This window comes from Canis lupus, chromosome 19 (genome assembly GCF_011100685.1).
Source record: "Canis lupus familiaris isolate Mischka breed German Shepherd chromosome 19, alternate assembly UU_Cfam_GSD_1.0, whole genome shotgun sequence".
Lineage (NCBI taxonomy): Eukaryota > Metazoa > Chordata > Mammalia > Carnivora > Canidae > Canis > Canis lupus.
Genome location: NC_049240.1, coordinates 32,435,013 through 32,448,464, shown reverse-complemented (window position 1 = coordinate 32,448,464; position 13,452 = coordinate 32,435,013). Strand labels below are relative to the sequence as shown.

General features: G+C 51.3%; 1 protein-coding gene across 2 annotated transcripts in view; it reads left to right on the top strand.

Annotated features, from left to right (window-relative positions):
- The window catches only part of MARCO (macrophage receptor with collagenous structure), a 44,879-nt gene that overhangs the window by 17,063 nt on the left and 14,364 nt on the right, over window positions 1-13,452 (top strand). For both annotated transcript variants that reach the window (XM_038564978.1, XM_038564977.1), the window contains exons 2-7: window positions 2,715-2,816; window positions 3,677-3,898; window positions 4,984-5,019; window positions 9,860-9,904; window positions 10,179-10,223; window positions 10,527-10,634. In XM_038564978.1, the coding sequence (XP_038420906.1) occupies window positions 2,753-2,816; window positions 3,677-3,898; window positions 4,984-5,019; window positions 9,860-9,904; window positions 10,179-10,223; window positions 10,527-10,634 (520 nt within the window). In that variant the 5' untranslated portion in view covers window positions 2,715-2,752. The remainder of the gene's footprint in view (window positions 1-2,714; window positions 2,817-3,676; window positions 3,899-4,983; window positions 5,020-9,859; window positions 9,905-10,178; window positions 10,224-10,526; window positions 10,635-13,452) is intronic.

Genomic DNA, 13,452 nt, shown 5'->3' with positions numbered 1-13,452 from the left:
TTGTAAGTGAGTTAGATAAATGCTACAGATTCAAAATTCCCAGTTTCTAAAATACCTTGTCTCTATGTTACATGATAGCTCTGGCTTAAAAAAGCATTCTGGGCCTGAGTGGATACCTTCAAACTATTCCCATTCATACTACCAGGATGGCTTTTCCTCTTACTATCCTCATTCAAATGCCTTCCACTTCTCCTACCATCTGGTTTGAAAATATCTATATTTTCCATGCTGGCTCTCATTGCCATCTCTGACCTCTATGTAACTTGTGCCTCTGAAGCATATTATCTTTCTTTTTCCATCATTTCCTCAAGTTTAGTACTGTCTAAAAGATTATATTCATTGTCCACCATCTTCTGTTTAACATGAGGCTTCCCTGTGTGTTACCCATCCTCGCCATGATTGTATGCTTGCCTGAGTTCTGAGGTTGCATTCCTGATGCTTTTCCAACACTTCTAAACTGGCACTGTTCCACTCTGCACGTGTTCAGGACCCAAACCTCTGCAGCCACTCATTCACCCTTCCATTTATCATCTTTCCAGCACATTGTGAGGTAGACACCATGTTAGTGCTGGAAGGCAGCCCTGGAAGCTTCCAAGATATTGGGGGGAACTGAGACATAAACAGACATACTTCAGGATGATGGGTGCCATATCAGGTGGAAACACAGAGCGACGTGGGGAAGCAAAGCAGGGTCCCACCTAACCCAGGGAGGGTCAGAGAATGTATCTTGGGGCAGGATAAGCACCATTGTGCTCCCAAAGGATGAGGAGGAATTAGTCATGCAGAAGGGAGGAGGTAGGTCTGTATTTCAGAGAAGATACATGCCCCAGAGTGAGAAGGCTATAACAACAAGTGGTCTGGTCTGTTGGTTGGGGTTCACGTTGGGGGTGTGGTGTGGAAGTACAGCCAAAGGAGAACTGGCAAGCAGCACGTCTTCCTGTGCCAGCAGATGAGTTGTTTGTCCCAAGGACAGTGAATGGCCACCAAGGGCTGAAGGCAGGGAAGTGACTTGGCCAGGCTGTGTGTTAGAGAGTTCACTCGGGCTTCTGTGTGAGTCCCAATTTGGGAGGTGCAGTGCAGGGATACTGTGCTAGACTGAGAATAACCAAATGCCACCAAATAAAAAACCATCCAACCAAGAAACCATTCCTCCTGCTGCCTGCCAAAGTCATCTTGAGACCACCATGCATTAGGCAATGCTAAAGCAGAGCTTTCTGTTCTGCAGGTGGCTGGAAGGAATTTCAGCAGAATAATGAAGTTTCCACAGCTGATAGAAAACAGACTCAAGGTTCACACACATCTATTATAAGAGTTAACCGAAAACCCACCATCAACTACCACAAAGCCAAAAATGTGTTCACATGCCCCTATTCCCTCCCATGGGATGCCCACCTATGATCGCTTTTCCTTTCACACCTGCTTATTTCAACTGTGTTTTTCCACCTGCTAATGTCAGCATAGGCTAGTGAGGCAAGTTCAGGCCTTGGGGTTAGATGGACCCAGGGACATATGCCTGTTGTGTTGCCTTAACTTCTCTGAACCCCAAGTCTGTCTAAGAGGATGATCACACTTACCTTGCAGGATTGTCAGAAGCATTATAGATAATATCAGACAATGCCTGGCACCGAGTAGGTACTCTGTCAATGTGAGTGGTGGGAACCACAGTACCTTCTGCAGGCTGGCTCCCTGCCTTTGGACACCCCAAAATGGGGACACAGCTGGCATGAATGAAAGACTGGAATGGGAACCACGGTGGCCTCTTTTATAATGCCCCAAACTGGAAACAGCTTGCCAACAGGGAAATGTCAGCATGAACTGTGACTCTTGCCTTTAAGGGACATTAGGCAGCTATTAAAAGAATAGTTAAATCTTTCTCTACAAAATAAAAAGACCAAACAAACAAAAAACTAGAGGAATGTCCACGGGAAATCATCCACTGCAGAACGCAGTGTGCTGTATTATATGTAATATGATATTATTTACATAAAATAAAAAGAAAAAATATATCTAGTAGTGGAAGGGTTCATCAGTTTCTAGAAGCCAACAGTCTAGTAGGAGGGCCACACCCCAGAATGCCATCAGAGCTTCTGTCAGCAGGTTAGGACACCAGGGAGCTGAGGTCCCTTGAAGTCTCTGATTATAAGATTATTAACCCTTGTAATGTTCTCTATATTTTTTGATAAATCATATCAAGCATGTTTTATTTTTATAAGTAAATAATCTGAAGAAAAAAGAAAACAAATGTCCAAATCTGAATTCCAGATCTGTGTCTCATAACTGAGTAGGTATTTCAACGTCTCTAAATATCACTCAGAGTTTATCAAGTGCTGACAATCATCCTCCTCCCAAAGTTTTGAAATTTAAGTATGTACATTCATTAATTCACCTGATAAACATCTCTCGAGAGCTCTCTATCACGGGCACTACATGAGGGCTTCGACAGTGCACCTGGTTTAAGAACCACACTCTGCCAGCTAGCGATGCATGGCACAGGTGTTTGCCCAGCCACACAGATGAGTGACCAAGAATGTCATTTCTTGGCTTGTGAGAAGATGAGGATCTGAGGGAGGATTCGGGGATAGTGGGACTTTGTGTCTTTACCCTCCACCTCACAGGGAGCCGTCTGCTCATGCAGAGGGGATTCTGACACAGGTTGAGGCACCCTTGGTCTCTCCCTTCTACAGAAGCCACCTTCTGCTGTGGTTATGTTTCAGATCCAAAGCCCAAGAAGAGAAAGGGGGTGAACTGCTTCATGGTCCTAGTGGCCATCTACCTGATTCTGCTCACTGCAGGTGCTGGATTGCTGGTGGTAAAAGGTAAACAAGTCAGGCACCTGTCTGGTGCCTCCTGGGGTGACACAGGGCTCAGGTTGAGTGGAGAGCCTTGGAGTCACAGCTGCCCCCGCCTGCTGATAGAAAGTTCTTAGCTTCTGGATAACCAGGTAGCCACATTGATGGGGTCGGTGCGGGGAGGTGGACAGGGGAGTGTGTGCATGTGTGTGTGTGTGCGTGCACGCGTGAGCACTCATGTGCATGAGAGGGAGAGAGAGACATAGAGACAAACAGAGAGAGGGAGAAAGCACATGATCTTGTGTGTGTTAGAGCAGTGAACAATGCAATAATTTCACATGAGTTTGCCGTGTGCATCTTTCATCAAGGATCCCCAATGTCTGAGTGGGAGGGGGCTTTATTGATCAGTGTTCATGTTAACATCATTTTACTTCCGAAGTGTTAAGATCATGAAGCAATTCCATCTGCAGACACTGAAGTCACTCAAGAACATCGTGTGGTGCCCAGCTGTCATAAACATATGTCACATGTCTATTAAGGTCACATGTGATTAGATCAGACCAGCATATTCGTCATCATACTCTCATTCCCAGAGCATGCAGGAAGGTTGAAGATTGATCATGATGCTGTGGGTGCATCCCTAGGCCATGAAGGAATAGTCTATGAACATATAACGTCATGCCTAAGTGCAGAGTTTACACATGCAAGATATAGAAAGAGCTCTATGCTCATGCTAGGTCCTCACAGCACATGAAATGTTGCATCCAGTATTCAGGACCCACAGAAGTTATCCACATATGACACAAGAGTGTTGGGGATATCCTCAAATGCCTGGGGCTCTAATGAGGTTCCTAAAAGAATGCTTTGGGTGGGGGTGGGGTGTCCAGTTCTGAATCTGCAGGAGCGGCTCTGGGCCATAGAGATTCACTTCACCAATGGAACGCTGGCTGCCGAGGACAGCCCATCTTTCTCTTTGCTCCAGTCAATGCCCATCCCGCATCTCACTGGGGGCACCTTGGGGCTGCAAGTCCTGCAGGCCCAGATCATCCAGGTCCGCACCAAGCAGGAGCACCTGCTACGGAAGGTGGATAACTTCACTCGGAGTCCAGGTTTGGCCCTCTCCCCTCTGCACCAGGATTTCTCAGGGGATAGGAAGTAGGAGCTGCTGGTTCATGGGCAAGGGGATCCTTGGGCCTGAATCCCCTTCCCTAGCAAGGAGAACATTCCAGAATGCTGGGCGCAAGGAAAGGGGTGAGAACCATATGGAGTAGGCATGAGATGGATCTAGAATGTTTGGGAGGCTGGGTCGAGTCCTAGGACCACTCCCATGCTGCCGACTAATGCTGGCCCATGGCTGGGGAGACAGAAATGGCAGGCCACGGGGAGACCCTGGGGGGAGGGGGCTTCTGCTGGGGAAGCACGGCAACTTGGAAGATGCGGCCACAGGCAGGAGAAAACAGAGCCAAAGGTGGAGATGCCAGGGCCCCTCCTTCCCTGGGTTTTCTCAGAGCCTTGGAGCTGGGTCACGTGAGATTGTCCTACCACTACCCCCACTACTCTCTCGGTCTGCCGGAACAGGAAGGGCTGACTGGTCCAAAGCAGCTCTGAGGTGCTACCTCATTGTTGCAGAGTTCACACTGTCACATGGAGCTCCAGCCCCAATGGCTGGGGTGAGCTAGGAGTTAAGGGGTGATTCCATGACCGTGGTTCTGTGCCCATGGGACCAAGTGCTGAATGAGAACAAGGTCCAGGTGGGCAAATCCCCCAGAGGCTGCGGTCTTCCCAGTGACCACAGATGAAGGCTGAGCCACCATGTGGGTGAAAGAGGTAATGGCTGTGGCAGAGGGGCAGGGTCCAGGCTCAGACACAGAGACCACCCCTCCCTTCCTTGAGATGTGAAGGAGCTGGCTGTGATCCGCACGAGGGGCCTTGCCCTTAACCCGAGGCTCTTCCTTAATGGGTTTGGCTCCCAGGGATCTCTAACCTCCGGTGTAGACCAGAGATGCAACTAAACATCTGGCTTTTTCCAAAAACTCATTCCTGGAAAACACCTAGGCGTTTGTCTCCCATTAATCCCCCAACTGCCTGAGGCCCTTGCTCTTCAGCCTGGAGGACACAGCCTTGGGACTCAGAGCCAGGTGCTCTAGATGCATGTGCTCACACCAGCCTACAACACTCTCTTCTCCCCTTGCAGAGCTGTTCCGGATCAAGGGAGAAAAAGGCACTACAGGTACGTTCATTTCCACTCTGACCCATGCCTCCCACTGCCTACAGCCTTCTTTCATGGGCTCCTGGGCTTGTGCCTTTCTGGGCCTTGACCCCAGCTTACCTTCCGTGGTCCTCCACAACTCCCCACAAACTCACTGGTCCTCAGTTGGGTCTGCTCTCTGTTCCCTGACCATGTTGGAAGTCCTGGCTTCTGGGCCTTTACCCTGCTCCTCGCCTGAAGTGGGAAATAGCTTCCCCATCCTCCCCTGCCACACACACACACACACTCATCCCCAGCAGCCAAATCTAAACTACCTTCCAAGGCCAGCCCAAGGGCATCCCCCTCAGGTGCTCTCTCCCCCTGGCATCCCAAGTGTAGGACTGTCTGCCATAAGCACTGTTTCCAGATGCCTCTTACCCAATACCTAGCTGGTCACCCCATCTGGCTGTGATCATGTCCAGGGGTGCATTGTTTATGTCTCCTAGAGCACGTAATGGGAGGGGCAGCCTCTATGACCTGAGTTGTTTTTCTTTTATTTTAAATTTTTTTATTTATTTACTCATGAGAGACACACAGAAAGAGAGGCAGAGACACAGGCAGAGGGAGAAGCAGGCTCCGTGCAGGGAGCTCGATGTGGGACTCAATCCCAGGACCCCAGGATCATGACCTGAGCCGAAGGCAGACACTCAACCACTGAGCCACCCAGGCATCCCACAAGTGCCCTCTTTAGTACCCATCACCCACCTAGCTGACGTTTATTTTTTTATTCTTTTTAAAGATTTTATTTATTTATTCATGAGAGACACAGAGAGAGAGGCAGAGACACAGGCAGAGGGGGAAGCAGGCTACATGCAGGGAACCTGATGTGGGACTCAGTCCTGGTACCCCAGGATCACGCCCTGGGCTGAAGGCAGGTGTCAAACTGCTGAGCCACCCAGGCATCCTGTAGCTGACATTTAAAGTCTGCTCCAGTGCCTGCCCCAGGGCCTAGTGCTCCAGGACCAGACACAGAGCCCAGCTCAGCCCTGGGTGGGGAGCAACCTCCCTGAGGTCCCCCTCTCTCTGTCTCTGTTTTTCTGTGTGTGTGTGTGTGTGTGTGTGTGTGTGTGTGTGTGTGTGAAGGTACACGGTCCCTGACTTACAGCAGCTCCATTTGTGGTTTTTTGACCTTACAATGCTGTGGAAGTGATACCCGTTTAGCAGATGCTGTACTTGAGGTTTTGAATTTGGATCTTTTCCCAGGCTAGAGACTTGCCGGGGACGATGCTCTCTTGATGCTGGGCAGGGTAGCTCGGGGTCAGCCAGGCAATCGCAAGACCAGGGAACTGTGATACACTGACAAGCACTCTGTCCCCCGACAGCCACTCTGCTCTCACCTTCAGTACAGGGGTCAGTAAGTTACATGACAGTCACCACCGTATCACAAAACAGGGTTTGTGTTACATGAGTTTGCGCACCTGTAGGCTAATGCCAGCGTTCCGAGCATATTTAAGGTAGGTGAGCCTGAGCTATGATGTGTGGTAGGTAAGATGTATTAAATACATTTTCGACTTAAAATATCTTTGATTTCTGTGTGTTTAATTAACAGTATGTAACCCCGTGGTAAGTCGAGGAAGATCTGTGTGTGGAGGGTATATATATAATCTCTAGCTCCATCTCTGTGTCTCTCTCCATCTCTCTCTGTCTCTGCCTTTGTCCTTCTCTCTCTGTCCCTCTGTCTCTCTGTCTCTCTTTCTCTCTCTCATTCTTAGAGCCTAGAAACCAGAGGCAGGAAACTGATTCTAGCAGCAGGGGTTCAGCAACCCCCCAAAACTTTCCCAGGTTCCCCCATCACCCTGGCCTGCCCAGGGGAGGCCTCAATCTCTCTCCCTCTGGACCATGGCCTGCCTTCCCTGGTCAGGGCTCCCCAGAGGCACATTTTCCTGCACAGGCCCCTGGAGACCAGTAGGTGGGTCCCCAAGGTGAGTGGTTTGGCCCCAGGCAACCTCCTGTGAAACTGCACACTGGCCTAGGCTTCCAGAACATTGGAGGGGGAGGGGGAACTTTGTGCCTAAGTCAGGTTTTGGGAGAGGGTAATGTGGAATCCAGCCATACCTCTCTATTCCTCCCCTGTGGGTTCTGGGCTTCTCAACAAATATTTACTGAAAGCCACTCAAGGATCAAGAATCCGCCCCCGTCTCCCACCCCCCTCAAACACTGGGAATGCAGACTTAAGAAGGCAAACAGAATCTTGCCCTCAGGGAAGCATGATTTGGTGACATGATTTGGTGACAGCCCTGGCTTCTGCTCTGAGAGATGGGGGCAGCTCCCTTGGTAAGGAGAGCGTGGGGGAGACCCAACCCTCTCGTGTGCCAGGGAAGGCTCCTGGAGAGACCTTTCAGCCTTGATGTGAGTGTGAGTGGAAGGTGCCAGGGAATATGGATCCCAGGCAGAGACCCACACATGCAAAGGCCCTGAGGTAGGAAGGGGGTTTGGTGAACCCAGGAAGGCAAAGAAGGAAAACTCACATGCTGGAGTACAAGCATGAGAGGAGCGGAGGTGGGAGACAGGCTGGGAGCCGCAAGGATGAGGAAGCCCTGGATCGGGGGACATGAAGGCGCTGCCCCAAGCTCCATGCAAGGCACTTTTATCCATGCCTTGTTGACTCCTTACCCTAAACCCAAGAGGCTGCTATTATCCCCATTTCATGGATGAGGAAACAGCCTCAGAGGGATGCTGACTTGCTCAAGCTAACTCAGGCAAGGCTGGAGGAGCAGAGTCAGACTGTGGAGGCAGCCTGAGTCCCCTCCTTGGCCCGGGGCCAGGCCACCACAGCAGAGCTGGTACAGCCTGTGCAGCCTCGGTGGGAGGGAGCCATGCGATCTTAGGGGCTCACCCTGAAAACCCCTCCGAGGGACTGGACTGCTTCTGTCAACAGTGAGGCACTACTCCTGAAGGCCCAGGGGCAGGAGTCTCTGACCTTGACCCCTGCACCTGGGGGTCTCTAGGGTTCTTGCCTCTTCCCTCTGGCTAATACAGGCAGCGAGAGCGTACTTTCCCTGGGTTTCTATTGTGTCCCATGACCCCATGTGGTCCGAGGCCCCTGTGAGGCAGGTGTTGCTGTTCCCATGCTACACAGGAAATGGGCTGGGCCAAGGGAAGGCTCTCATACAGGCCGCACAGCTGGTGAGTGGGGCCTAGCTGTCAAGCCCTGAACTGATTCTCAGCAATGCCCTTTCCTGAGGCTTGTCTGAGAGGGACTCTAGTTACCCATCCTGCTTCCATCCCTCTGGACCCCAGTCCTGTGCACACAAGATTCATATGACATCATGAATTCCACAGGTTGGACTGGGGTTCTACTCTGAAATAGAAAGCTCGTCACGGGCTTTGTCATCATAGTGTCCTGACACGGGTACAGGATTTGTCACTGGGAGACCTGGACTCTCCAAATGAGTGACCTCAGGCAAAGCCATACCCCTCGGAAAGTCGCTCTCCTCCATGGCCATGTCGGGGAACACGCTATGGTCTTCCCCCAGTTCCTATGCTGCAAATCTAACCCCCAAGGTGACTATATTAGGAGGTGATTCGGCCACCAGACTAGGGCCCTCTTGCAAGGGATTAGTGCCCTTAGAAAAGGGACTCCAATGAGCTCCCTCACCCCACCCCTTCTCCGTGTGAGGACACAGCAAGGAGTCAGAGAGGTCTGCAACCCAGAAGAACTTGACCACACTAGCACCCGAATCTTGAACTCCAGCCTCCAGAGCTGTGAGAAATGAATCTGTTGTTTCTAAGCCACCTGCTGTGTGGTGGTTTGTTATAGCAGCCCCAATGGACTAAGGCAGAGGAGCCCTGTCCTGCCCTCCGGGGTTGCTGAGTCTCAGTCTGCACAGCAGCCCTCGGGAAGGGAGAGAGCTATATGTAAGTGACAGCAAAACCAGGTGCCATGTATCCAGAGTCGGCCGCTAGGTAAAATGGCCCCATTTTACTGACAAGGAAGCTGAGGCTCAAAACGAAGTAATTTGCCCCAGGTCACCCTGCTGAAGGGGTAAGGCTGCTCCTTGAACCCAGGTCTGCCCGACACAGCCTCCCTCAGAACACATCACCTATGCATCTGTGGCTCACCTGTTAGGCCATGAGCTTCCTGTAGGAAGGGGCTCTGCTTTTTTTTCTTTCCGACCTTCCACACAGTTTGGCTCATTCTCGGGGCTCAGTGACAGTTTGTTGAATAAATAATGGTGTGGTAAGCGTGATAGGTAGCTCGTCTTCTTCAGGTCTTTCAGGTCAAAAGGGACCCAGGTCGGGGCTCCCTGGGTGGCTCAGTCGGTGAAGTGTGTGCCTACGGCTCAGGTCATGATCTCAGGGTCCTGGGATCTCTGGGGATCCAGGCCTGCGTCCTTGAGCCCCCTGCTCAGTGGGGAGCCTGCTTTTCTCTCTCCCTCCACCCTTCCATCCTGCTTGTGCTCTCTCATGTGTGCTATCTCTCTCTCTCTCAAATAAATAAATAAATAAAATTTTTAAAAAGAAGCAGATGGTTAGTGTCTGCCTTCAGCTCAAGTCATGATCTCTGGGTCCTGGGATTGAGCTCCGCATCCTGTTCCTTGCTCATCTGGGAGTCTGCTTCTCCCTCTGCCTCTCTCTCTGCCTCTCTCCCAGCTCGTTCTCCCTCTCTCAAGTGAATAAATAAAATCTTTTAAAAAATTTTTCAAAAAAGGTGCCCAGGGCATGCCTGGCATCCCCTGTCTGCCAAGGCCACCATCTGAGAAGGGGGCCAGGGGGCCGAGGCATGCCACGGAGGCACAGATACTGGCACTTGTCTACTGGCCCTGCAATTCTTTTTCTCCTTCTTGTTCAGGCTTTGTTCTGAATCTCTCTTCCTTTCCAGGCCCTCCAGGACTCCAAGGCCCACCTGGAATCAAGGGAGAGGCAGGTGAGTAGGGGCTGGACGCATGCACACTGGGCACAGGGTCAGGAGGCAGGGGCCTCAGCTCTAAGCCTAAGAAACTCAGCATTTTATTTTCTCTCTTTTTTGTTGTTATGAAGAGTGAAATGTCTCTGTCAGTGCGTGTGTATGGGGGGGGGTGAGACGAGAAAGAGAGAGGCTCCTCTCCTCGTGCCAGGTGCCTTGTCCTCCTACAGAGCTCTAGAATATCAGCTGACCCAGGAGCCAAGAGCACTGTGACTGGTTCTTCTTTCCTTCTCAGGCCTCCAAGGACCCAACGGTGCTCCCGGGAAACAAGGAGCCCCTGGTAATGCGTTCTTCCTCTGCTTGGGCTCAGCTATGTCTTGGCTGAGGTGCTGAGCCAGTCGCTCAGTCCCCCCTCCACGTGGCCCCACATGCAGACCCACTGTTCGGTCACTGTTCGGTGCTGTCACACAGTCCTCTGCTCTGGAGTCTTACTGTGCCTCATCAAGACACCCGAGAGATGACCTAACATCCCCCTGGCTTCCTCTGGGGACCCCTTTCTCCCTGGATGCCCCCTGCCCCGTTGCCTAGGAGTCTATCCCAGGAGGACAGTGGGAGCCTACCTCGTTGGCCATTCTCTGCCCAGGCACACCAGGACAGCGGGGAGAGAAGGGCAGCAAAGGTGATGGGGGTCTCGTTGGCCCGAAAGGGGAACCTGGAGCTAAGGGAGACAAAGGAGACCTGGGCCTCCCAGGTAAGCACCCTGGGGGGGCATCGGTGCTTGTGGGGGGACCTGAGGGCTGGGCCCCAACCCTTTGGAAGAGTGTCTGTTCTGTCCCACTGAGGGCAAGGCTGTGCTCTGCCTGCCAGCCTCCCGAGAGCACACATGAGGTCCCTTCTATCCAGACCAGCAGAGGCCAGGAATGTGAAAGCTGAGCAGTGTGTGTGTGTGTGTGTGTGTGTGTGTGAGTGTGTGAGTATGTGCAGGGTGGGGGTGGGGGAGCCACAATCTCATGCCAGGCATGACCTGTGATGACAAGGCCATGCCAGGAGCTCAGAGGAGAAGAAGGCAAGGGACAACAGTAGGACCTGACATGGGCAGGGAGGGTAAAGGGAGGGTAAAGGTTGATTCCTGAAGCAGATGCTACCTTAGAACCAGTTGGGACACTTGTTCAAAGTCCAAGAGTCTGTGTTTCAAAGGCCTGGATGCTTCTGAACACCAGCAATCCAGGGGGCACGCTCTGAGAAGGACAGCCCCAGGGGCTCTGGTCATGACTGAGCGCCTTCATGCCCCTTGTCCCTTGGCCTCTTGAGGACCCGTCAGGTGGCTCTGAGGTGTGGTAAGGAGAATGAGGACTGTGCAGTTAGTGGGCTTGTTTGTTTTTTTTTTTAGATTTATTTATTTATTTATTTATTTATTTTAGAGAAAGAGCATGAGTGGGGTTGGGGAGAGGCAGAAAGAGAGAAAGGGAGAGAGAACATCAAGCAGACTCCCCACTGGGCACAAAGCTTAACGCAGGGCTCAATTTCAGGACCCTAAGATTACAACCTGAGCTGAAACCAAGAGTCTCATGCTCAACTAACTGCACCCCTCAGGCACCCCAGTTCCGTAGGCTTGTTTGCGATCCCTACTATGCACCTGTCCACTTGTGTCTCTAGGCACATTTCTCAAACAGCTGAGATTTGGTGTGTTCATTTCAGAAAAGAATGGCAATTAAAATACCAATAATTAAAGCATGCATACCTTGTAGGACACTTATGAGGGCTAGAGATCATGTTTTCAAACCACCTGCCGCATGGTTAAACACTAAATAAAGGATAACCGTTAGTATTGGTGATATTAGTGATCCTTTAACACAGAAAGGGAAGGATTTCAGTTCTAAGATCATATCAGTCTGGATCCTGATATGTCTCACTAGCTGTGTGACCTGGGGCAAATGATTCAACCTCCCTGATCCTCAATTTACTCACATAGAAAAGGGGCATAATAAGAGTAACCTCTAATAAGGATTAGTTAAAACAGGAATATAAGACATGGGATGGATGGTGAGGTACCTGCGAATAGGAATATTTATGTTATAAGAGACTAGGGTGCTTCGAGAAGAGGGCCCTTAGGGGGATGTGTCAGCCATGCTCCAACATTAGAAAAGCACTTGTGGAAGAGAAAACAGACTCGGGGATGCCCAGCAATGGAACAAGGAGCAATGACCTAGAGTTTCAAGAGAGCCAGCTGTGTGGAGATAAGAGAGGAAGAAGGGCATCAGGACTTAGGGTGGCCCTTCGAGGAAAAGGGCTCGCATGCGCAGGTGTCGGGGCACCTGCCAGCAGGGGATTGGACTGCGGGATTCCCCTTGGCAGAATCGAGGGGCACTTTTGCACCAGGCAGATGGTGAGACAGTTGACCTCCCGGGGCGCCTCCAACAGCGCCAGTCTGCAGTTCCTCTCTCTGTGGCAGGAAAAGGAAGGCCAGACTTTCTCAAGGTGGCCCTGTGAGCCCACAGACTCCGGCCCAGACCACGCTCCAGAATCTTCATGCAGCCAAGCAATTCCCATAATATGATGGTTCTGGCCGGCCTAGAGCCATCTGGCACCAACAGATTCCTCTAGGAAAGTCATTCCTGGTCCCTTCTAACAAATGCTATTTGTCCCTTCGGCGAAAGCGGCCACCCTGAATGACCAAGACCTGAGTTCATTGGTCCTTGCCGCTGAGGCTGGCTCTCAGAGGTCTCATCTGTGACCAAGTTCTCTCTGGTTGTTTTGTTTCCTATCAAGGAAATAATCATCCTTCCGGTATCTAAACCACCTGAAAGAACCTATGTCCCAAACCTTGTCCCTAACATCACCCTAAGCTTAGACCCAGAAAGCTTTGCATGACCGATGATTCTTCCCTCTGCTTCAGATCATTTTTTTAAAAGATTTTATTTATTCATTCATGAAAGACACACACACACACACAGAGAGAGAGAGAGGCAGAGACACAGGCAGAGGGAGAAGCAGGCTCCACGAAAGGAGCCCGATGTGGGACTCGATCCCGGGTCTCCAGGATCACAGGCTGGGCTGAAGGCGGGCGCTAAATCGCTGAGCCACCCAGGGATCCCCTGCTTCAGACCATTTTGTCTCCTTTCCTGATTCACTGGAGAGAAGGCTGGTATCCCTCTGAGTCCTCCCAGCTCTGTTATCATGAAAATAATGGAATGGAGCCTTTTAACCAAATTGCATCCCACTAAGCCTGTCCCAGGGCAGAGGGAGCTGCTCCGGGTGGGACTTTGACTTTAGCTCCCAGAACACCAGCCAAGCCAGTGGGTTGCTGATGCGCAGACCCAGCAGGGGCTTGCAGCTGGCTCCGAAGTCAAACCTGTGGATTGGGAAGAGATGGCCAGATGCTGCTCTGTGAGGAGCCTCCCTGGATTGATATGCGAGGAGCAGTGGCACAAAGGAAGAGGGAGCAATGGAGGACCGAAGAGAGGACAGGCTGGGACGAGCCTCGAATGCTGATAACAAGTGGAAAATTTGAAACCTCTAGCACCAGGAGACGCCGTGACTGAAGCACTGGCAGGAATCCGAGCTGCTGT